We start from the raw sequence: 25,682 nt of genomic DNA, 5'->3' as shown, positions 1-25,682 counted from the left end.
GCTGGTGTACCTGATAGTGAGCCAGTGTGTTGAGTCTTTTCCAGTCGTTGTCAATCTTAGTTGTGACATCTTCATCCTGCAGAATGATCCTGGCCATCCGACCTTGACGCCATTCTTCAGAAAAGCGGGAACAAAGGTTTAGAGTAATGGACAAAACATTAATATGCTGTCTGCGTGTGTGCATGTGTCATTTGGAGTGAGGTCACATAATCATTTCAGTTGTTTCTAAATGCTAATCATCTTCTTTCATCTTTCATGAACGAAGAGGCATTATCTTCTCCACATGAGCTCGGGTTACTGTACAACTATGTGTGTGTGTGACTTGCCACTTTTCTTTATCAGTGTATGTGTTACATACATTTGTTTCTCAATTTACATGTCCACTTTTTCAAGTTAGTGAACTATAAATGCAGTCGGTTAATGCTGCTGTAATTCATATATTTTAAAGTCAATTAATCCAACTCTATTTATATAGCGTCAAATCATAAAAAAAGTTATCTCAGGGCACTTTTCACATAGAGCAGGTCTAAACCGTACTCTTTAATTTGCAGAGACCCAACATTCCCCCATGAGCAAGCACTAGGCAACAGCGGCAAGGAAAAACTCCCCTTTAATGGGAAGAAACCTTGAGCAGAACCGGGCTCTAGGTGGGCGGCCATCTGCCTTGACCGGTTGGGTTGAGAGAGAAAAAGAGAGGGAGATCAAATTAGCAATGATCAGATGACTATGTGTAATGAGAAAGGTGTCGTTTTCAGTGACGAAACCACAAAGAATTATCACCCTCAGCTCTACAGAGCATTTTAGCATCTTTCAGCTCATTGTCTCGGTATTACAGTCCACAACTTTACTATTTCAATTCACACTCATACCTTTCAACCCTGTTTCCATCAGCAGAGCTAAAAGCAGGGTCAACATTGGATTGATTTAGGTGGCCGGACACTTGAAGCTAAATGAAAGCTAATGTTACTCTGTATGTACTGGATGTGTAAATGGGCAACTGCTTGCTAACTTCTTTCCCATAGCAACTTTATAACATGGTAATATTTCAGTTTGTGTTAACAGCTTGTTCTGCTGTTGTCAAGAAGCCCAAAAAATAATTACAGCTGGTTTAAATACATCAATATCAATTGACTCTGGTCCCTGTCCATAGTATTCATTACAGCTGCAGTCATTTGCCTTTTCTCACAGAAAATCAAATAATTCTTTCATCTACGACTAATAAAAAGTGTGAAAATCTGTGTGACATTGTCCTGTATTCCATGACCCAAAAGTACAAGACAATGTCAGGTTCATTTGGATGGGTAATGTCCCCCTGACAAGACATAGATAAACAAATGAACTCTCAGCACTGAGGAGAGTTTTAATTTACAAAGAGAACTAAGTGTTGAAGACAAAGCTACCTCCTGCCTTCCAGTCAGACACATCCTCTATCCTGTCACTCTCTGTTACTTCTGCATCATCTGCAAATGTTAAAACTGCAGTGCATTGAGCTCTCTTGACTACTGTAAGTATATCAGTGCACATGTCTTATACATATGTCTTACCCAGGTCCATATCAGAAGCCTTGGGCCTCTGTGAATAGGGGCTGCCCTTGTACACAGCATCGAGCAGCTTCTCTTTGACCTGAGTGATGGTGTCACAGTTCAGACACTTGACCGTCACCTCGGAGGCGTTCTCGTTCTCTGGGTTCACACAGTGCAATGTCTGGCAGAAAAACAGGTGTAAACAGAGGAGAACGGAAACAGACAAAAAGTGAAGCTTAAGCAGAGACACTACAAGAACGTTTCCAATTAATGAAATGTTTGGATGATTGTTTAGGTGCATTTGAATGTACCTGACAGCATTTTTACACCTAGTTTGTTTGCAGCAGCTATTTTAAAACATTTTCCTAGTCAGTTCAGGTTATTTGGGAATATAATCACTCAGCATTTGCACTTGGGTGCAAACCAAAACAACCGTAGTAGATCCTCCTGACAAGTAGGTGCATCCAAAGGATGAAGGGCTTTGTTTGGAGAGAGAATGAGATTAATTCTGGGCATCAGTTGGGCCGGTTCATGGCCAGATCACATTCTCACTCCAACCAAAACTGAAACTCCATGTTTACCCTGGCAGAAAGTCTGTCCCCACAGCAGATTCCTCACCAATTAAGAAAATGGTAGCACCCACATTCCTACTGCTGATTAGTTAGTGTGCTTTAAAGTTTTCAGCATTGTCAAAAGTGACTAAAGCTCAATAACTCATGAAGTGATTCAGACCAAAGCGGACAGAAAAGAGCCTCAAGACACTGTAAGTTTACTGACCAGTGTTTTGTAGTCAATCTGTTGCCTGATGAGCTTGTCCTCGCTAAGCGAGTAGCGGGCTTCTCCTGTGATGGCATCTATGGGTCCCTTCTCCATCTGCTGCTTGATGGCACAGTACAGCATGAACAGAGGCTCACCAGCACACTCCTAACCAGGGAGAAGACACAGAGAGAAAGAGAGTGCTGTAATAAAAACTATACAAAATATTATAACTACCCAGCAAAATCACAGAGACTTTGATAAAGCAGTGATTTCCAATCAAATCATTACATGAGGCCTTTTTGTTTTACGTAAAGCGCTTTGAATTGCCTTGTTGTTGAAATGTGCTATGCAAATGAATTTGCCTTGCTTAACACAATCATGAAAATCTAATCTCATCAAAGGTGAGAAGATTGACAGTCACTGATTTTAAATATCTTGGTGTGACATTGGATAATTTGAACTTTGAGAAACATGTTTAAAAAAAAAGTTTAACTAGAAGGGACTGCAGATGAAAATGCGCTTGAAGCTAAATCTGGTGCATCATTTATGTTAAAGACTGTACACTGTCCTGATAAATAAATACAATTTCAATACATTTTTTTCAGTTCTCTCTCGTCATTTACATCTCTGAGCTTATGTGACCAGACACAGATGTTATAAATATGTTTCTCACTCTCCCCTCTGTCAAAGACACTTGCCAATCAATATGGCGTCATTAGCCATCACTTGAGCCCAAGGAAAACACTCCCGCCTGAAGTAGCAGCAGTTTAGAGGGGAGAGAGGGGACACATCACGGCCAATACTCGCTCTGATGAGAGCTTAATGATCGACCATGCTGTGCATAGGGAGATACTTCAGACTGTGTGTGTGACTGCTGGAGATGCATGAGGTCCTGATGAGAACAGAGGAAAGTACTAATTTATCTGTCTCACCTTCAAGCACTCTTAGCAACTCGATTCTTCTTTCTAACAGGCGGATTTCTCCTTTCCTCTCTCCCTGTAATACCCTTCCTCGACCCCTCAACTGTGAAATAACAGTTAAGGGGTCCCTTCTTTTTTCTTCATCTCTCTCTCTAACAATCATACATACAGTATGTCCTATTGATTCTGTAAATGATGCAAAGACGTTGGGTTTTATGAGCTTTAACAGGTTAAGGGAGTATATTATACAGGCAGACTCTGGGGTAGTAGTTACTGGTTTTGGTTGGATGATGTTGGCCCAGTTTAATGCAGTACTGATTCTGAAAAAAAGTGTACTCAACATTACAACAACTGATATTTAACCACAACAGGTCCTCTGATATGGAAACAAGACAGTGTATAACATGTGTATGATATCATAGTTACCAGGTGGCTGTTATTGTAATGTTCTGTTCAAAGATTTAAAATAATATTATACTTTTCTAAGCCCTTAGCATGCTGTTTTCCTCTTTTATTTCTCCTACCTTTCAGGACAGAACATTTGTCTAAGTCAGTAGTTCCCAACCTGGGGGTTGGGACCCTCCAGTGGGTCACAAGATAAGTCTGAGGTGTGGCCAGATTAACAGAATATTATTAATTTCTCAAGACATATGATTGTGGTTTTGGGTGTAATGTATGTAATGTGACTTTTCATCTAGCGCCATTATCAGGTCAAAATTTCAACTTGTCCACTACTTTGGTATATGAGCAAATACCTGCAGCTCTACTAAACATCATCACGTTAGCATTGTGAGCATTTTAGCATTCTGACTTTAGTATTTAGCTAAAAACACCACTGTGTCTATGTACAGCTTCACAGAGGCACCGGCGCAGCTGTAGACTTCTTGTTACTTGTTACAATCTTGTTACATTTTAAAGCCCCTACAATGTTTTAAATGAAACAATCTGAGAGGGAAAAATCACTGTTACCAGCCAGAGACATTCACAAGTAGAAGTTGCTTCATTTTACAAGCCAAAAAGGTGCCAATGATCTAGTGAGTCACATTATCTGAAAGTATCATATATATTCTGTATCGGCATGTTTAAACTCTTCATTGGAGTTATATGATGTTATGGACTACTTGTTTTTATGGCATCATTGTGTCAAATCTCAATATTCTAGATGTCTCGTGCACCATTTTAAACATATTTCCACAAAATTCAGACATATGTGGTATCTTTGGAAACTGGTTTTCATTTGTCCCTCACCATCTCATTCAACACAAACCTTCCTGCTACCAGTGTCTCTTCCATTGTTGACTTTAATTTCAACCTTTTCCTTTCATTCCTCCAACCCCCTCCTCTCCTCTTCCCCTACACTACCCTGTCTTTTCTCCCTCTCTCTTTCTCACCACCTTCCTGCCACTCCTCCCCTCCCCCGCTTCCTTCCTTTTCCTCTCCTCCTCTTAACTCCTAATTGTCGTGTCCCCCTCTATTCTTCTTCCCTCTGCTCGCTACCTCTAACCCCTTCCTCTCCTCCCCCCCTGACTCTCTAGCCAGCCATTCTCCTCTCTCTTCCCTTTCTCACTTCATATGCTTTAAGAACCTCGTTAGCATCTGGGCCAATTATGTGGGCAGCTGCTAACGAGACAGAGCAAGCATACATCACACTGTTATGCTTTTGCTTCAGCTCTCGCCTTCGTTGCTCGGCCGCTGCATGCTTGTCTACGTAATTTGCCTTTACTTCACATACTGCCTTCATTACGGCCCCTTAATTGTACGCTGACATTTACATTTCAGGGTTATAATAATGGCTGCTGCTGTACAGGGAGAACAACAGTGGAATAAACTCAGATTCTTATATCACTAACAATCCGTGGCAACTATAAATCAGCAATGCATAAGTCAGAAACATGGTTTACATTTTGCTTGGTAAAGAAATAGAAATGTAAAAGGGATTTAAGTAAGGGTTTAAATGCATTTGATGCACATTACAAGCACATTATACACGTACAAACAATAAAAACATCAAAATGAGAGAATTACATCCGATTTAAAGTCATCCTTTACAAAGTTCTCCTCCAAAAATACTCATCTCTGTCAGATTTTTGCTCACTATGTGACTGTGACAATCATCACACTGTACTCATAACCGGCCTCATTCAAAAACAGTGCATACACATAAATCTGTGTTTAAACCGTGCATATGAACATTTTCAGCACAAACCTGAATCTTACCTGAATTTGTTCTTACTCTATGAACAAATTTAGAACTGCCTTACACCATGCATATACACTCATCATAAATGTCCCACGGTCTTAAAAAAATGATATAGTCAATATTTATTCAATGTAACAGTATATTAGAACCTCAATTATTTAAACAATGATTGGACCTAAATATATTTATTTAGGTTTTATTTATATTTATATATATATACATTTAAAAGTGTGAAATTGCTAATAATACACAATTTATTTACTAATTATAAAATTAGCTAAGACGTTGTAATCTATAAATCATCATCATAAATGTAATTAAATTATTAATATATTAAAATTGCCCTGTTCCCAGTTTTAGATGACAAGAACTTATATATAGGAATTTCCGTATTGTGAATTTTTTTTCTATTGTGAATGTGACATCATAAGATTTGGCCGTGCTATATACAGCTGGTCAAGCAGCAGCCTGTTCAGCGTCCTCACAGCCTGACAGTTCAGTAGAGGAACAGGGAGGGACGCTCTGCTTTCACTACATCACAGTCTGTTGTGGACAGAGACGAAAGAGATTTATTTAGATCAGTTCCACCGATCTACACATTTACCAAATTTTTATTTTGTTACAGATGGACTGTGTGGTAGTGGTGCAACAGGTATGCAGGCTGTATACAGGATTCGAAATCACCTCCAAACGGTTGTACCAATGACATGTTTAACAGCCAAATATTCCTTCTACTTCTGAAACTATTGTTTACATTTCACTAGCAGTAAAGTTTTTCTTCATTTGTACCATCACGGCCCTTTTTGCAATGATTGACAGCTCTCTCCACTGCTGCACCGCTCCGACAGAGCTTTCCTTATATAGAGAAATGTGCGTGTGGTAGTATGCTTATTATTGATGCCTGTCAATTTAGAATGATTCTGATTGACTGACATATGCACGGTGGTAAGATCAAAACTGGCCGGTGCGCATGTGTCATGAAACTGACGGTATTTTTGCGTGCACACTTGTTTTGTGCGCAAAGTAAGAACATTTCTACGCACATATTAGTGAATGAGGCCCAATGTGATCAGGATTATAATGGCATATAAGGACAACTTCAAATCTTACGATGTTGTAATTAGAGGAAGAAGAGAGGGGAAGGGAAACCACTGAGAAAGGAACATCAGAACACATTTTCTGACTGGACTCGCTTTATGTAAGCAGTCATGTTAAAGTGAGAGATGGAATGAGGGGACAGCACGGATGAGAGGACAGAGAGGGTGCCGGACAACACGAGTGACACTGCAACCCCCCGGTGAGGCAAATGACCTTAAGGCAGAGATGAGACTGACAGCTGAATAATGATAACAGAAACTGCACGGAGGAAAGAGAGATCAGAGGAAGAGAAGATGTGAGCTTAAAGAACAACACAAAGGTCAGCGAGGAGGACCTGTCAGCTACAAGAGTGAAATTATGAGAGTGGAGAGGAAAAAAAGGAAATTAAAACAGCTGAAAAAGGAACATCACATGTGTTGCTGGGAGGCTTTGTTGATCTACTGTATGTATTTTGCACGAGTAAGAAGGCTAGAAAATATGTGGCAGAAATAGGGAAAAACCTTTTAATAAGCAGAGTGAGATAAATGCAACGGAGAAATAATATAAGCCAGGAGCATTTAATAAAAGTCTCCGACACACAGCCAATTTAAAAATATTTGAAAATACTTTGTAAAACATTGCTCAATATAAATCCACTTTAGATTTGACTTCAGTGTTTAAAAGAAACAGACTGACTAAAGGTGGTACATGATCATGCCTTTTTGCCGGCCTTACCTTGAGGAACTTGTACAAGAGGAATGTGAACCAATTGGTCAGCATTTTCTCAGCGACAGACTCCGTTCTGACACACAGGAGAAAAGAGGGACAGAAATTCATTTAAAAACAGACATTAAATAGAATCCATCAATCCCTGTGACTGTCATGTACCCTTGGCTGCCTTCCATCTAAGTCACGGATAACTTGTCTTGCTCTGATCGCACATCATCAGCAGCTGTGTTCATATTTCCTAATTGCTGAACGTGATCTGTTTTCCTCTGCTGATGTCCGACAGAGGGACTTGAAGCTCTGCGGCTTCTTTTTTACTCTTTGGTGTCATTTTTTTTTGTGAAATAAACTTGTGCGTAAATAGAGCAGAACAGATGCCTTATGTAGACATTCCAAGGCGTAGATAATGCAAATGATCAAACCTCATGAACATGTAGCGTTCATCAGGTTAAAACAAGGAATTTTCGACAAGTTCGTGCAGTTAAGAGAGTCTGCCGAATCCCACTTGGAACACTGGTATGAGCAAAGTAAGAGACGTATAAGATAAGAACGTGAAAACGTTCCTGCACGAAGCTCATTGTCTCCTCCGACAAAGACAAAGGAGGACGGGCCAACACAAGTCTGTTCACACAGACGTCTTCACACTTCAAATGAACCGTGTCTTGATCTGTGATGGGATCTAGCTTTCCAGAGCAATATTATAAGAAATACCTTGGTAACAATGGCACAGAGTCTGAGAGAACCCCCCCCACCCCCCCTTTGATATGTTTTTTTCTATATCTATAAAACTATGCTAGATCAGAGCTTTCTGTTGCTCTCTCTCTCTGTGGAGAGACAAATCTTTAAAGTAGTCCACGACTGTTCTGGCAGGAGAGTTTGGACTGCCCCCACAACACCACATGACATGCTGCACGGACCTTTACTATGTGTTTCTTCTTTATGTGCCTGTGTGTGACAAACACTAATGGAAAAGTCATGGATGGTTAATGTGTAAAACAGAATCCATACTATGGCTAGATTTATGTACAGGGGATGGAGAAAATAACACCATAACGGCCTATAACAGCATTAAAAACAAATATCTAACAATATGTATTCCTCTGGTATTTTATCAATTTGCTGCTTGTAAGACTGAAAACACTTGAGGAAGAATTTTAGAGATGGATAATTTTATCATCTTTATACTGACTGATACTAAGACGCGGTTCATTTGCTGATCTTTTTGTTCTTCTCTGTTAGCTTTGACTAATGGTAGAGACATGAATGATTTGTTCTCTGAGCTTGGAATCTATGACTTCCACATAATGAGGAGAAAACTGAAATTAAAATATAGTACTTCAAGTCTTCCGCTCTGTCTCTCTGTCTGAATCCCAACTGCTTCCCTCCTTGGTGTTTTATCTTTTTGGCTCTCATGCTTGAATCTTTCTTGTCTCTCTATGTATTTTCCCCGTCTCTCCACCTCTTTCTCACCTCCTGAGCAGCAGTTTGGGATGGTTTTTGCTCTCCAGGTTTCTATCTATCAGGTCAGACAGCAGCTGTTTTAGGACTCCAGTGGCGTACTCCATCTCCCCCTGCAGGGCCGTCATGATCAGAGATGCCACATTGCCTCTGTCCCGCATTGAAAATGACCTGGAAAAGCATTAAAACCGTTAACAATGTGTCATATAAATATTTCACTAATGCTATCGCCAGCTTTTGTTGCGTCACGTCCGAGACTTTAAAAAACATGCGCACCATTAACCTCATAACAGTTCATTTAAATATTAATGCACATTTAATCTTAATTAAATGGTGTAATAACTCTGTTTTGCCATAAACCATTTGGCTAAGTGCTTTGCAGTCATTTTAGAGCTGCTAAAATGTTTTTAGTCTGAGGCAAAGCGCAGCCTTTCAAGTCATATTAGTAAAATTAAAAAGGTGATGACAGCACATTTTCCCGAGGAAAAATAATCCTTTTGTTCTGCCAGAGAAAAACATTTTTGTCTGAAAACTTTTACTCAGTATTTATAAAAAAAAAAAAAAACATCAAAATTTGATGTTTATTCCTAAAATAAACAGCTGCAACTATTTTTCCATTAAAAGGCAGCAATTGAAGGTCATTACAGCAGGTGAATCTCTCAGCTGCTATAATGACCTTCATCCCTTTATATAACCCTGTTCCCATAGCTGGAAATATGTGAATGTGTTAAAACTAGTGAATGATACTGCATAATTTATTTTGCTTTTATGTCAGTTACTTTTCAAAAGCCATAGGACAATTCATAGTACATGTTCGCATACTAAAAAAAAAAAAAAGAATCTATATCTAGAAAAAGAAAAAGAAAGACACACACCTCTGTGCTTCCAGGGTTCGTATGAACGTCAACAGGAAATGCTTCTTTGTCAGCAGCTGGCCAAACAACGTCAGGGCCTTCTCGACGTTTGCTTGGACCTGAAAAAAGGCAACATAGACAGACAAGTTACAACAGGGACTAATGGCAACTCTTTATACAAACATTTCTGCTCTTGTTTTTGCATTATTGAAAGATTTTGTCTTTTACAATCCTACATTTTACCAAACAACAACACATAAAGACAAGTAACGCCTCTGGCTTAAGGCTTGTTTTCCATTAGTCTTTGTCCTGTTATAGTGACTTCCAGTAGCAGCAGAAAAATACTGCTTTTTCTCTATAAACTTGTATGCAATGGAATGACAAGTTGATTTTTTTTGTGGTCAACCTTATGAATTAAAAGAATTAGCGGTTGAAACAAAATTCTTCAAGCAACCATCTAACTAATCTTTCAGCTTGCACGGTCAGAGAGAAGCATCAGAACATCGTGTGAGCAAAATCAAATGCCGAATATTGAAAATAACATACAGATTCCGAACACATCTGCAAGCAGACACTATTTTCTTCCCACCATATGATGAGTTAAGATTGGTTTGTAAACAGCAAGGTAAGACTGATTGGCTACTCTCTCTCTCTCTCTCTCTCTCTCTCTCTTTGGCTGCACTGTTGTGTGTTGCTCTCTAAGTGTTTCTCAGTTGTTGCTCTCCAAATGACTTTAGCAGACAATTTGACATAATTGTCTTCTTGACATCAGGGGGTGGATGGCTCAAAACATCCTCCAGTTGAATATCGATAAGACGAGAATATTAATCATCGGCCCTGAAAGAGTCGCGCACACACGCGCTTTAGCAGTCTGGGCTCTCTCTCTCTCTCTGTGTAGCGACGTGATGTATTTGTCTATGCGTCTTTAATACTGGGATATTTGTCATTTCTCTTTGACAATTCTAACGCATTAACGAAAGCAAACGTCCAATTTTGACAGCTTAAGTGTTAAAAGAAAAATCTGAATTTCCCAAATCATGTTTAACCCTTCGCCGAAATTGTACGAGATTCTTCTGTCAAACGGAGAAAGGTGGAAGCGAGGGAGAGGAGGGGGAGGAGGGAGGAAGCATTAGGGTGTGTGTGCCAAGGTTGGTGACAGAGTTGCACCCTGCTTGTTCCACTGGCTGGCACCTGTCACTCCTCATCAACAACACACTAAACCCCCCGAAGACGCCTCTCTGTCGCTCGCTCGCTCCGTCTTCCTCGCCGCTCTAATTCTCTCACTCGCACTTATTGTTGACTGTTTCACATCACTGGTCTTCTCCCATTTTAATTTCTCCTGCTCTGTCTTTGTGTGTCTGTCTCGCACATATGCGCACACAAACACACGTTATTTCCACCTATCTGTCCTACCTCTCTCTTTCTCGCTCTCTCTCTATCATCATCCTTTTGTACCGCTGTAACATCTATTCTTTCTCCCCTCCGATGTGCCATAATAAAGTGTCTGGGCCTCTCTCTAAAGTGCTAAATGAGATTCTTGGGCCTCCAGGGTGGATACTGAGTGTGTGTGTGTGTGTGTGTGTGTCTGAAAGGAGAGACTGCCAGCAAGAGAGAATGAGAGACAGATGGAGATGCATGTATATACAGAGTCTTTACCAAATTTCAAAGATAGAGTCAGGACGGGTTTATCCACATATCTGCAAAACTGCATATGTGTGTACATGTACTGCATGTGGTGCATGTGTGTGTGTGTGTGTGGGAGCATAGCTGGTGTGCGGTGTGGCTGTCTGGCTTGAGGAAGAGAGCAGTCACACACACAGCAATAAAGCTGGGGCGTTGGTTTACACAGGCCATTGGATTACACCCCTGGGGGAAATACAGAGGCAAGAGGAAGGAAGTCTGGACATAACTATAAAATACGGAAGAGCCCAAATACATCTACCTGACACCTCGAGTTAAAAGGTGCACTGCTGCTTTTTTGGAATTTGGATCAGGAGCCGTTTTACTAACAGTCTCATGTCTCTAGTAGAGATCTGGATCTGTTACACATGCTGCAACTTTAGCATATGTGCAGTATATGCTTACAGTGACTAGCATTCGCCAAAAAATCAAAAAGTTTTATGGAAGAAATGAGCAAAAAAAAAAGGTTTCAAGTGTGTTTTTGTAGTTCAACACGGCCGACAGAGTGGTGACTCATCTCTATAGACATGATCTCGCTGATTGTGTCATGTCAAGTCTCCCAGTTAAACTTTCATGCATATAAAATCAATATTTTAGGCTCATCAGGTTAATAATTTTGAATGAGGACTTCTAGTATTTAGAACAAGCTGCTCATGAATAAAATAAGGTATAAAAAGTAGGCATCACTTTTTATTTCAATACATTTAAAATCGACATTTCCTATTTTATGCTGTTTCTCTCATTTTCAGATTGTGAACTTTAATTAGGCTAAGTAAAAGCTGTAGCGTTTCTGGCTTCACCTTTCATTGTAAAATAAAATATATGCAAATATAGTGACCATGGTTACAATAATCAACCACTTAGCTCAGGGCAGAATCATTCCTATACAAACGCTGTTTAAATAATTTAATTATAGCAATCAAATAGTCCACTTACAGTTTGTTTTGGATCTTTTCATACATAATAACATATGGCAAAAATTTTTTCAAACTATAGTAATTCTATTGTTTTTTTACTTTACTCCCATGACATATGTATGATATGTACTTAGTGGCTGCGGCACCGTTATTGGCTCACAGTAACCTGTCTGCTTCTGGTTGGTTACCTGAGGCAGGTGCTGTGTCCACATTAAAATCATGACGGGAAAATGTAGTCTCCTTAAAGCTTATAGTGATCAATTTGACCCAGACAGGAGTGATCACTATAAGTGGTTTCCACTGTATATAACCTTTAAGTTTCTGTTATTTATAACTTTAGTTAGTTGTCAAAGTTGAAAGCTAAAGCTAATTAGATTTGATTCAGATTCAGTATTGGATTTCAGCCATCAAAACCCAACCCTAGTCCAGGGCACAGTTGATTCTTCACAAGTGTGTCTTCCAGTTGCACTTCATCATTACATAAATCAACAATATAGAGTTCTGTATATGGGGGTCCAGAGAGAAAAAAAATAAAGAGCTGGTAAAAAAAGGTGGCTAAATGATAGCAATAACTAACCTGACAAACAACAATATGACCACAAATCAGGTATATTTCCAGAAAAATATTAGTTGATCAAATTCTTCTGATAACTATTTAATATGAGGTATACCATGAGTTATTTGACAAGCTTTATGTAAGCATTTAAAAGTGGTAAACCAAATGAAAAGGTGGGAAAATAAGGAGTTTTTCCTTTGATTTTGCATTATGACTCGTTTTCTGTAAAAGGTTTAGCAGTCTCTGAAGACCACAGTGGGCTTTTTTTAAATATCTAGGGGTAATTCTATTATGTTTATGTAACTAACCCTTCTAGCCAAAAATAAGAGAGGATGAATCACTGCGAATAAATCAAAAAAAAAAAGCAAAAAATGGCAGCTATGAGACCACCCAGAGGACTTTTTTTTTTTTCTAGGAATATAAATCTTCTTTCTGGATTAGAACGATTAAATGAAGCTGTAAAAGGTCAAATAAATTATTCCTTGATGCCAAAAAGTCAGCGCTCCAATCAAAGTCAATGGAGCAGCACTGGATTCTACATCTTAATGATACCGCTGATTACAAACTTGGCTCTCTGGTTTCTGGCTTTGGAGGAGAGTAGTTTATGTTGACATACTATTAATTCTACTTCTCTCGGTCTCAGCGGTAAAACATGTTTATAAATTGGGGTGCACTATCTCCACTCAGCTGTGCTGGCAAGGTGGTTGCATGTACTGGCTTAATTAATAACTTAACAGTGATGTATAATGCAAGTAACAATCCTAGTAACCCTGAATCTTGTTTCTCTCTCTCTTCTCTAATCCTCTCGCTATATTTCCCTTCTCCTTTCCTACAAACCTTTTTACATCTTTCAATCTTTATGTGTATCTTAGACAATGTTTCTTTTATGTCAATTTCAAGCAGTCCTCAATTTAAAACTCTACTTCCTTGCATCAGGAGAATATGGTGAGCATCTGTCCAATGAGATCAGACTAATGATGATACTAAGGCTCTTGAAAAGTCATTTGGATTCATTGAGACAAACTGAATACATTAAGACAAAGTAGGTAAAATATAGACTATGTGATTAAGGTGAACCACGTCTGGAGCCTCTTCTTGCTTCATATCTCAGACTTTTTGAGAGGCTTGTGTTTGATGAAACCTGTCATGGGATAATGGCTACAAAAGTATTAAGCAATAAAGCCAGAAGGACATTTTTATGCCATTAAATCCAACTTTGAGAATAGTTCCCTGAAATATTTCCCTTCATGTAACAACTTGCTGAAGTGAACTCCTACTGTGCATGCTTATTTGTAGTTAGTATAAGCAGCTACTGTGAGTTTCTACCTCATGTTAGTTTATTAGTACAGCAGCTTGATGTAGTTCTTGGTTCCATTGCAATTGGTTATTGATGGTTAGTTTGGTTCAGTTTGAAGTTTGGTTGGTGGTGTACTGACCCGTACCTCCATCTCCTTGAGCACAGGGTGGTCCTCAATGCCTGGGAACAGGACCCTCATTGCATAAGTCCGATAGTCCAGGAAGGGAATCCCAGCTCCATCCAGCTCCTGGGTCAACTCATGGATGTCTGTCTGAAGCTCGGCAAAGGCTACAGAGAAAAGAGGCAGCGGGACAAATAAGGTGGCGTGATGAGAATAACCATGGTGATGGAGAATCAGTGGCAACAGCACAGCCATTATGCATCATATTAATTATTGTGACTGCCTTGTATTTTAATCATGTGTTCAAATGTCATTTTTATAATTTGTCAGAAGCCCTGCTAGTAGAACTTTGACTATAATGCAGTTTATTTTTGACCAAATAGTCCCATTAACTACTCATGCCTAGTAATTAAGGGTCGGTCACATCAGCATTTAAAATGGCAAAATTCAGTGGAATCACAGTGATCAGTTGATTTGCATGCAGGGGCGAAGTGACTCTGACCAAATCAACTTCATTGAACTTTGAACTGTGCAAACTGTCTTGACATTGCTGTTCTTTGAGGGCACAAACAGTTGGAGAAAATAGAGAGAGCTATTGTACTTTATTGTGTTGCACCATCCACTTTTATTTAACCAAACTCTACCTGTGTATAAACTGCTCCACAAAAGAGATATTAATATTGATGTGAATCACTACCAGTGTTATAGTGTACCACTATTTTTGCAGTTTCAAAAGGTTGTATATGTTTTTTCCCCTTGTGTCCGAATTCGGAGTGACCAATCGTCTTACCATTGCATTCCTTGTCAATGTTAACTCCAAGGATCCAATCCCTCACTGGCTTCCCACTTGAAAAATGCACAACCAAGGGAGGTTAACCCCTGTTTTTTCTTTATATTGTCAGTGACATTTGGTACTGTTTAATCTGTGATACCACCTGGGCCATAGAAAGCACTTCCTTGCTTGCTTGGACTCGCTTTGATAAATTAGAAAAGGGGCAGGTTGATGCTATCAATCCACACCATATCAATTTCATTACGCTATGAAAAACAGAGGTTGAAGGGTAACTCTGTAATTATGTGATGCTCCCACATTATACTAAATTCATGACAATGAAATGAACAGTGGATATTAAAACGACACACCAAAAAATGTTACAGTGAGGCGTCAGCATTGTAAACAGGACATATGGGTCAGATGAAGAGCCTGCCAGAGACAAAGAGGGGAGGCAATGCAGACAGACAGTGCAAACAGTGCATAATTTCAGGTAGCGTGTCTGTGTCTTATAAAAAGGGCTAGACTGTGAGGTTGGGAAATAAAGGTCAGAGATGATGAGGAAAGAGGCCCACAAAGGCAATAAATGAGAACTAAAACACAGACAAGAAAGAGGTGTGAGGGAATACAGGGACAGATATATATATTAACAGATAATAACAAATCCAAAATCAGAAATTCAGTCGCTTTTGGTTGGTGTTATGATGTTCTGTTGAAAAAAGGCATATCATTTTTCTACGATGTTGTGTTTAACTGAGAAACTTCAGACTACACATAAATCCTGAGATAACGCTTCCGCATTTCACTGAAGGATAGGGTTGCAAAATGTAGCAAAGTGATTTGTCTTTCTTGGTGTCTCAGAACTGACAAATTCAATCATTGCTTGTCCAAAAAAGACCCAAAACAATGAAGCAAAAAGGGAAAGCTAGCTTGGGGAGAGAAAGCCAGAACCAAGAGACAGAAAACAAAGTTCCTGGAAAGGAAAGTCAATTAATTGCATGAGTGGATAATTATTAAGAGAGCGACGGATGAGTTTTCATGCATAATTTCCCCCAGCTGTTATTGGACTGGTTGGTCCACAAGAGAGATGGAGAGGAGAGGAAGCAAAAGAGATAAAAGAAAAAAAAAAGGGAGAAGGGATAGGAAAGGAAGATCTGGTGGCAAAAGACGTGAGGATAGTAAAGTTGAGAGGAAAAGAAATTCAGAGGACATGAGTGATAAGGGCTTAGAGGAAAAGAATGAAAGATCAGGAGGTAAAGGTCAGACCTAAGGAGAAGTGGAAAGTAGAGTGAAGAAGGAGGAGAAAGACAGAGGCAGAGGAGAGGCGGAATGGGAGATAAAGACAAAGAGGAGAGTACAGTCAAAGAGAGGAAGGGCTAGGGAGTAAAGGAAACTCAAATTAGAAATTGGTTTGTTTCCTTTTTCTCCACTCCATTATCTACTCTCCTTTTTCTGTCATCTTATCTCTGAACCCCTTTTCTGTCCATTAATCAGTCCCTCATTAATCGCTCAACAATGGTTGTGCCAGAGATGGCGAATATACTGCACACCCACAGAATATTCTTCTCTGATAGTCAGGCAGGATACCTCAAACATAGTTTAAGTCAAGAGTTTAATCACCATTTATTATTAAATTACCATTAAACTACAGGTAACAATTTCAATAATACAAGCGACTATATTATCATTGAACCACTTATCTCTAACTGATTAAAATAACTTTAAACTTTATTTAAAAATGGATGACACAGCCTTAAATACAACTTTTTTGTGTGCTAAGTGGCCATCGTATAAGTATGAAAATGCACTAAGAAGTTGTGATACAGAGAAAGAATTCCAGGTTCATCATTTACACTTTTTTTTTTAACAATTTGCACTGAAGAATTCTCTGATATTTTAAAATGAGCAGATCACCTCCAACTTCATGTTCCAATGTGTTCAAACATGTGTTTCTAGCTGAAAGAAGTCTCTGTTCACTGCGATTTACAATAAAAGAGATCCTCTTACCGAGAAGAGAGCTCAGGATGTTTTACTTAATAGAACGTGAGGAGAAAAAAAGGGAGAAACTTTTCAACAACTAACATCCCACGAATAATGAGATACATTAATACCCCTGTCTAAAATGAAAAACACACAAACACACACCGATGCTTCTACCAGTAAAATGATGTGCTCCAGTAAACCAAGAACACACAAAGGAGTCCAGAAATCCTAATCTACAGCATATTTTCATATAAATGAATGTCTCACTGTCGCCTGATGTTGTAACATGACACTGATTCAAAATCTAGTTCATAAGAGCTTTTTACTTCAGCTGCTATAAACTGTGTCGGGTAGATTTTTTTCTGGGAAATTCCTCATGTGTTTCTGCTCTGAGAACAGAAAGTAAAGAGCACACACACTAAACAAACTCTGGGAGACACTCAGCAGTACAAAAATACCACAGCGATGAGCAGCCTGTGAAAGTTTCCAAGGAATCAAAGACCATTTTTGCACATAGGATCTCAAAAACATCTCTATTACCTCCCCTGAACTAAAAAGTGACACTTGCCAGTCAGATGTTGTCATTTCTAATGTGTAATTAATTATCCATGACTACTAATATGCCGGTTTGGATGATAGTCGGTGTTGATGTCTGCTCATGGATGACTGAACCAAACATCCCCTGTCTCATCCCCTCAAGACTCTTAAAGCGATGCCGACCTCACGCGCATACACCTCCTTTTTGCTATCACACACGCGGCGGACCGCCCCCTTCATCTGTTCCTCCACCCACACACACTTTCTTGTCCCTGAAGGCCAGCTGGGAGTGCAGCAGGCAGGGCGGGGCGCTTCGGGTGGGTGGGAATAAGGCCATGCTTCACTTCCTGGAAAACTGAATGCTTTTATATCTATTGACTCAAATACTGTCTTGTGGAGGAAAAGAGTCTGGCTTTTCTGGTTGTGTTTCTTGAAAAACAACATAATGTCAAAAATGGCAACTTCTTAAAGCGAGGTACTACAATGAGGGAAGAACACATTTGTGAAAATGTCAGCTCAGTCAGAAAATGATTGCCCTGAAACTGCAGCACTTTCACTGGAAAGCTGTCACAGTTTTTTGTTTGACAACTGATCCTCGGTGGCTAATAGAGCTGTGACTCTGTGTCATGAGTGCAGTGTAATCATATTACAACCTTGTACCATTACCATCGAGTGTAAACACATGGGCTGTTCTTACATCAGTCATCCGCACTCTGCTAAAACTCTGTTCTCACATAAGCTCTCTCTCTCGCTCCCTCTCAGCGTCTCGTTTCGAGTGTCTCTCTCTTGTTCTGTCTCTCTTTTACCTTTCACCTCTCACTGAACAATCTCCTTGTTACTTTCACCTCTCTCACTACCTACCCAGCACTCTGGATTGCTGTTAACTTTTTTTTTTTGCTGTTGTGTTTTCAGTCTGAGGCACAGATGGGTGACTGACATGTTAGACATGCACTTTCCGGCACCATCATCAAAACACCTAATGAGGGAATTTCTTTGGAAAAATGATGTCCGTCCCTTCAGTAGAGTTTTTGAGACTTAGTGAAATCTCCAGTTTGCCGAGGAGCAGTGAAGCTCTTCTGGCAGCTCATGGTGGAACGCCATCTGTGTGTCAGCGTGGCATACCTGTGAGTGACACATACTGTAGGTGGACACATCATGCTGTACATAAGGCACTGTGCCATTTGGTTTACCTGCTGACTGTATCTCTCTGATGATTATAGTAGAACTCGAACTATATTTGTTGTGAGTTATGTTTCTTCTTACTTTGTATGATTTTATATCAAGCCTGTATTTTGGTAAACATTTTTTTTTTTTTAATTTGCTATGACTCAGCTCTGCATTTGCCCCAGTAAACATAACCTGCAGAAAAACGGTTGTCAGTGATGACAGAAGCATCCAGTTATAATTGATTACATCTCTCTCTCTTTGTCTCCCTCTGCAGTTTCATTCACATTTCCAAGTACCTGTCTCTCTATCTCTATGTGATTCTTTGGCTAAAAATTGCCTCAAGTCTACAAGAATATCCTTGTGTATGGCAGTTGTGCAAATTATTAAGTCTGAGAATGCTATCTTAGCTCTTTTAAACAAAAATAAACAGCTACCCTGGCTCTGTCCAAAGTAACAACCTACCATCTAAAGCTCACTAATTAACACAATATATTTCACTGGTCTTATTGTCACCTTGAGGTTGCCAGGCAAATCACTGTGCCTGTCTTACATATTAACCTCCTCCTAAAAACTATAACTTGTTATTAGACTTAGTTTTTATAAAGATTAAACAAACTAGATGTAACTTGTTAATTAGTGAGTGTTAGAGGCGCAGATAGTTGGACTTTGTTTACTTTGGACAGAGTCAGGCTAATTGTTACCCCGTGTTTTCAGTCTTTATGCTAAGCTGAGCTAATTAGCTGCTGGCTTCAGCTTCATATTTGCTGTACAGACAGGAGCAGTATTGACCTTCTCATTTAACTCTTGGCAAGAGAGCTAATAGGTGTATTTTCTCAAATGTCAAACTATAACTATAAACTATAACCTTATAGCTTATAACCTTAGACTACAACTGTACATACAGTAGATAGAGTTTTTCAAAAACACCCATAAAATTAAGTTACTTTTTATCATTGCAAATGTTTCTATGTAAATATCTAATTTTGTGAGTCTTTTTTTCAAGTGCAGAAAGTTTAATTTGAAGTACCTTCTTTACACTCCAGGGCCACTCTGGACTCCAGGTTGTCCATCTGGAGCTGAAGACGTTTCAGGGTGCGGTCGGCGTCCCTCGACTTCCTCTTATAGGCTATCAGCACAGCGATGATGACTAATAGGAGCAAGCCGCCACCCCCTCCGATCCCGATGATGGCCGGAAGTGTCAGCAGGCTGTCTGAGTATATGTGGAGAGTGCCGGGGGAGTACTCGAACCCGCCAGCACGGATCTGAACACACACACACACACACACACACACAAACAACAGATTTTTAATGATCAAGGGAGAAAATGAATACAGACGTTCCAGCAACTCCCTGCTTTATTTACACAGTTACACAGTCATTCACCAGAGAGCTGCTTAGTATAACCTCCCACCTCTGATCCCGGCCGCTGAGCAGCTGCAGTATCAGAGCTGAAGGTTCAGTGCGTTGCTCAAAGGCAGCTGCACAGCAGTCGTTACAGGGGAGGAAATTGCTACTTATTTACTTTACCCGAGCACATTTTCCCAGCCAGTCTGGGGATTAGAACTACCGCCTTCCGGAGAGACGTAAAAACCCCGGGCAGCGGTCATTTCTCCAGCAGCAGATGGTTTGAGAATAAGATTAGGTGGTCTGAAGAGATCGAAAGTTGGTGGTCTGATGAAAGAGAAGTTGGTTGACCCAATTTCTACCTCAAGGATCGTTAAATTTTTATCTGCTCTGTACCTACTCTAAACAGGCCCATCTTTGACAGGATTATGCTGGGGAGGCTTACATCACCTTGACTGCTGTGAACATTTCTTGTCGGAAAAGGTTTTCGATTCATGCCTTCAGGGGAGCAGCTTCAGAGGGCTTTGATAATGAAGATCTCACAAGTTGACTCGCTCGGTCCTATTAATGACTTTTACCTCCTTCTACACTGTCTGCAGATATTTGGGTTTTAAGAAAGTCATTTATGGCTATCAACTTTAATAACATCATCGTGGTCAGAAAGCGAATGCTGCATAGGTGGACATGGTTAAAGCATTGCAGTAGAGGTAGGCAATGTTGAAGTCATACACACACACACATAGACACATAGGACACCCAGAACACACACACACACACAAATATACACCATACACATAGTCACAGTCAGTGTAAGTAATCAAACAAAGTAATCACCAGCATTTAAATCTCTCCCCAAGGAGCCATGGTAATTAAGGGAAGTCAAACACATGTAATGTTTTTTTTGTTTTTTTTTCCTGACTAACCACATTTACATAACTGCAGTGTGTCTCGGAGAAAAAAAAAAAGACACACACAGCACTGGAATCCATCAAATCAAGCCATCCACCAGGGGGGTTGATAACCGATTCAAATGAGGTGTGATTATGCCGTTTGAAGTTCTTGTGAGTGCACTTTCATGTTAGCATTATCAAAGTCTGATTAAAAAATAAAATAAAATAGAGATGCTGTTATATCAATATCAATGTAGTCAATACCTACAAATTAAATTTGCAATAGTAGAGACAATTAAACTTGTTTGTATAAGATTAAGCAGCCAATTAGCTGTATGGACATGATCAGGTTGCAAAGACATTGGTTTGCTAAGGAGCTAAATGAACTTGTGCAAAGTATAGACAATTTCAAGAGATTAAAAGTCAATATGACGATATTAATGAAGTTTGAGATGTACCCAATACAATATGTTGCACTGCACTGATGATGGAAATGGAATAACTGGGGGTGTGCAGTTAGAAAGAACTCTGTAGCCTGCTCCTCATCTCTGCTAGCCCTAAGCTAGCAGCTCCAGGCTACATTAGCAACTACTAGCATAAACATACCCGACTAGTACAGTGGAGTCAATCAGGTCTGTTTGCATTGTGGGTAATGTAGACACCAGGTATTGACATGAGGGAGAATGTACGGGATATAAAAGAGTTTGACGATGTTATAGGAGTGCAATACTAAATTGGGGTACCATTTCAAAATCGATTCATAAGTGGTACAAATGAGTTTATGTTTCACAGAAAATCCTATCTTTCTATAAAACTAGAGTATAACAGAGCACATTACTAGAGCAAATGAATACTGTATGTTGGCTGTGTCGGCATGGGATGGGATTTGGTGGCTATCAAAACACAACATTTCTCTCTTGACGTTTTGAAATTTAACTCAGTTCAGAGTGGAGTCCCATAAAACGAAAAGGGGTTTGACATGTTTCCACAAAGAGACACTTGATTTAAATATTAGTGAGAATTCAAATGTTCATACTGGGGAAATGGAAACAAATTTGTGGATGAGCCTAATGCATGTTGCCACTTCATGTGTTATGTTAAGGATTTTTTTTATGATATACAGAGCTTGCCTGAGTCACCCAATCTGTGCTCATGTATTGAATACACAGGATTGCATTGAATGTGAAATGAATCACCAAAAAAAGAATGGTAAGTGGTTGCATTGTTACCCCTCGCTTCGCCAACTGGTATCTATTATCTAATTTGAGGTCGCCGGTATATCCGATACACTTAACCAGGGGGGAATCATATCCTCAGATGACATGAATGCAGCATAACCAGTGTAAGTTGGTGACATATTTTCAAGGCATTTGTCTATTTTTATTCTCCTGACTGACTGAAGGACTGATTGAGGAACGTAAAAAGCTGAAGGCCAAAACAACAAACAAGTTTCTTCGAAAAACTCAAGGGAGGCACACAGCTGCCAACACACAGCTGAGCATCTAAAGGGACATGCGAACACCCATCGAACATTTCTTACTGTACACCCACACACGCTCGCAAAAACACACACACAAGCTCAGTGTGTCTGGACGCCCAATGGGGTCCCTTGTATGTAGGTCATTCTATATGGGGAATATTATCGTACTACAGCTGTGTCCTTTGATTCATTTCATTTATTTAATGTTTATTTGTTAGGGACATATACAGTATCCATATAGAATTGCACAGCAATTATCCAATGCAATGGATCACGGCATTTATAGCTACTGCTAATTTCCAAAGACTGTCTAGAAGGGCCTTTAACATAACAAACATTCCTCATCTCATCCTTCTCTGCAGCACTCCACAGCATGCACGCAAAGACAAAGTTGTGCACATAAACACAAACATATGAGCACTCACATGTCCACACATACACGAGAAAACAAGCCACAAATACACACTAACGCTGCATGTAGTAACACACACAGACAGCAGAAGAGATAGGAACAGACAGCTCTATTTTTTCTTTGGCTATTGTCAGACGAAGGACTAACTCCACCACCCCCGCCAACACATCACATCGCTTCGATATTCAACATGACATTTTGTTCAAAAAAAAAAAAAAAACAGAAATGGGGGGTAAAAAAAAAAACAAAAAAAAAAAAAAAAAAAATCAAGAGCGTTCCACCTTGGAGCTGGCTGGTTCTGTTGAGAGCTATCATATTGAATTACATGGATGTGCTGTCAGTGGCTTTCTAGGTATATTGGCTGTAGCTAGCGGGAGTAAATGTCATAAAGATATAGTGAAATGACTGTGAAAGGACATTGGTGATAAGTTTAAAAGGGGGAGGGGGGGGGGGGGAGGGTTGAGTGGGTGTACTGACGGGATATTCAGACAAACATCCAAATATATTCCGTGTGAGTGCTGCGTCGCCTGGCTGAGGTTTGACCTTCCTCAATACAGATGCTCCAGGAGCTGCGCGGTGATTTTGAAAGTCTGCTCCAGTCAGAGTGAATCAGGGATTTCAGTCTGCAGTCTGTTGACAGCTCAACATTTTGGACAAGTACAAGCTGAACGGTTGCTGCGGGATGCACTTCTGAGCTTGTTCTTTGACTTCCTGCACTTTGCTGTATCGAAATGTCAGAAAATATGATACCAAAGTAATGAAAATGACATCGACAGCATTCACACCGCGGTCAGTAAAGTAAAACTAGTTGCAGTTTGTGACACAGCGTATAGAGAAACTCCAGTGTAACTCCATGATGATGATGTGGCAATGACTTTCAAAATGCTGGGATTTGCTGAGAGTTGGACAAAATTTGCACATCAGAAAGGTTTATACAGTGAACAAGGTTCCTGGATTAGAGCTTAGGGACGAGCTTAGCGTGTGCATATCAGTGGCATCCTGGAGAAACAATTCTATTCTTAATACCACCTTTTATGTTTCTGCATAACTCTAGTACAAAGCTCCGCTGTTGACAGTGCTTTGTCATGGACATAAACTGTAGCAAGAGTGGGTACTCGGGCACTTTTCTTATCTCTTACTAAATATGTCAGACATAATTTAGCTCTATTTGCCCACAGTCCATTCTAGTTAATCTTCAAGTCTTATGAATAAACTGTTCTGAAATGGTAGGGCCAGGGCCTATAATTAGCCTGCTGTTAGTTGTGAGAAGTAGGTATAAACCTAATGCTTCAACATTTTATTTGCCATGTAAGCAAAGGCAAAATGGCAGGTTTATGACCGAGAAAGAACAACTGCGTTTGCCTCCACTCCTGATGCACAGTTACATAATCTACAATCTACAATGCAGGCCACATATTCACGATTTACTTCCAAGGGTTTTTTTTATTTATACAAGCGTTGTTTACTTCTTCCAATTACTCTTTCTTTATGTTTATCTCTCGTTCTAAAGGAATCCTGCAACCTGCTTTATCTGGTGTGGATGGCATGGTTCGTATTGGCATGTTGAACGGGAGTCTCAGAACATGACGAATGTAACATAATTTGGGGTATAATGCTGAGTTAAGTGTGGATGCAGGAACAGATGAGTATGGAGCGGTAGGGATGAGTGTAGCTTGGATTGGAGTTGAGCGTGGGAGGAGGATTGGCTTAAGGATTTACTGAAGGTTAGGTACATTATATTCTGTGTACTAAATGTCTACACCATCAAGGTAAAGTGAAGCTAATAAAAATACAAATGGAGACAGCGCAGAGGGACTTGAAAACCTCTCAATTCCAAAACCAGCAGCACCTGCAGCAGAGAACTGCTGATGCCTGCACAGCTGTTGATGTGGATATGCTTCAATGGCTAGAAAGAAACACGCTTTTCCATCTGCACACATGTCTGAAGGTTCATTCAAAAGGACACATCAGACACCTCAGCCCTAATGGATTAAACTCAACATTAATAGCGCAGCAAGGGTGCAAAGTCTGCAAATCTGTTCTTTGTATTTTGAATGTACGGTCATAAATGTATCAGGGTTCTGGTTCCTGTGGAAAAAAATCTTCCACTGTCTGATTTTCAGCTACAGGCTAGCTGAAGGCCAGTGAAGATCAACATGTTAATTAAGCGTTACATATTTAACAGCAGCCTTGGTATGCAAGCTCAATGGAGCATATCCTGAATCTGTCGGAGAAAATTGTTTAGAGAAGACACAAAGGTTTATTCACATAACTCAACAACAAGGTTAGAGTGACATTATGGGCTGAGATTGTCAGACTAGAACGTTTTCATATTCATAAACACGAATAACTGGGTCAGTGTGGATAGACCAAGTTGATAGATTTTTTTTTTTTTTTGTCATTTTATAAATTGCTTTTAGAATATATCCTGCAAAGTGAAAACTGACCCAGTAATTTAATGAATAAGAAAGAAAAGAAAATTATATTAAGAAAGAAGTCGCCCATGAAGGTCTCAGCCAGTAACATCCTATTTTTCAAATAATCAATTCAATGTATGCTGGGGTAAAAATAGGACAGCAAAGTGCTCAATTTTAGTGAGTCAAAGAGGCTGTTTAGTGGGAGTTTAAAATGTATTTTGGTGATCTGAACACAAGTGGACAGCCGAGACACGTCGCATTTCACACCTGTGTCTATCATGTGTCTCCAATGTGTCCACTTGTGTTCGGATTTCGTTACTGCCTACGTCAGTTCTGCTGGAACGTCAAAGGGCCCCGCGCACAGTTAGTACGACAGTCTGTCGCCAGACTAGCTTAGAAAACAAAAATGTTTCAAGGACTAATATACATGTGCGAGCTATTCAAACTGTTGAGATTAGCAGGACAAAGTCATCTGGCGTTGGTGCGCTGTCACCAATACAACCACCACGTCCTCCACTGATGACATGTTTTCCTGTTGTGTCCTTGTCAGGGATGCATAAGCGTTTACACTACAAAAGATATGTGGTCAAAT

The 25,682-nt window shown here is 39.8% G+C and overlaps 1 protein-coding gene across 6 annotated transcripts in view; it reads right to left on the bottom strand.

Annotated features, from left to right (window-relative positions):
• Window positions 1-25,682, bottom strand: part of LOC122982113 (plexin-A1-like) — a 265,073-nt gene that overhangs the window by 15,747 nt on the left and 223,644 nt on the right. For 4 of the 6 annotated variants that reach the window (XM_044351146.1, XM_044351142.1, XM_044351141.1 and 1 more), the window contains 8 exons: window positions 19,575-19,809; window positions 14,107-14,255; window positions 9,539-9,636; window positions 8,676-8,834; window positions 7,215-7,281; window positions 2,301-2,447; window positions 1,545-1,704; window positions 11-114 (listed from right to left, as the gene is read on the bottom strand). In XM_044351146.1, the coding sequence (XP_044207081.1) occupies window positions 11-114; window positions 1,545-1,704; window positions 2,301-2,447; window positions 7,215-7,281; window positions 8,676-8,834; window positions 9,539-9,636; window positions 14,107-14,255; window positions 19,575-19,809 (1,119 nt within the window). Of the gene's footprint in view, window positions 1-10; window positions 115-1,544; window positions 1,705-2,300; window positions 2,448-5,678; window positions 5,946-7,214; window positions 7,282-8,675; window positions 8,835-9,538; window positions 9,637-14,106; window positions 14,256-19,574; window positions 19,810-25,682 lie in introns of those variants that run through there. The other 2 variants (XM_044351145.1, XM_044351147.1) reach the window with 2 other exon arrangements.

This window comes from Thunnus albacares, chromosome 5, assembly GCF_914725855.1.
Source record: "Thunnus albacares chromosome 5, fThuAlb1.1, whole genome shotgun sequence".
Lineage (NCBI taxonomy): Eukaryota > Metazoa > Chordata > Actinopteri > Scombriformes > Scombridae > Thunnus > Thunnus albacares.
Note: the sequence above shows the minus strand (reverse complement) of the source record. Positions and strands in the feature narration are given on the sequence as shown.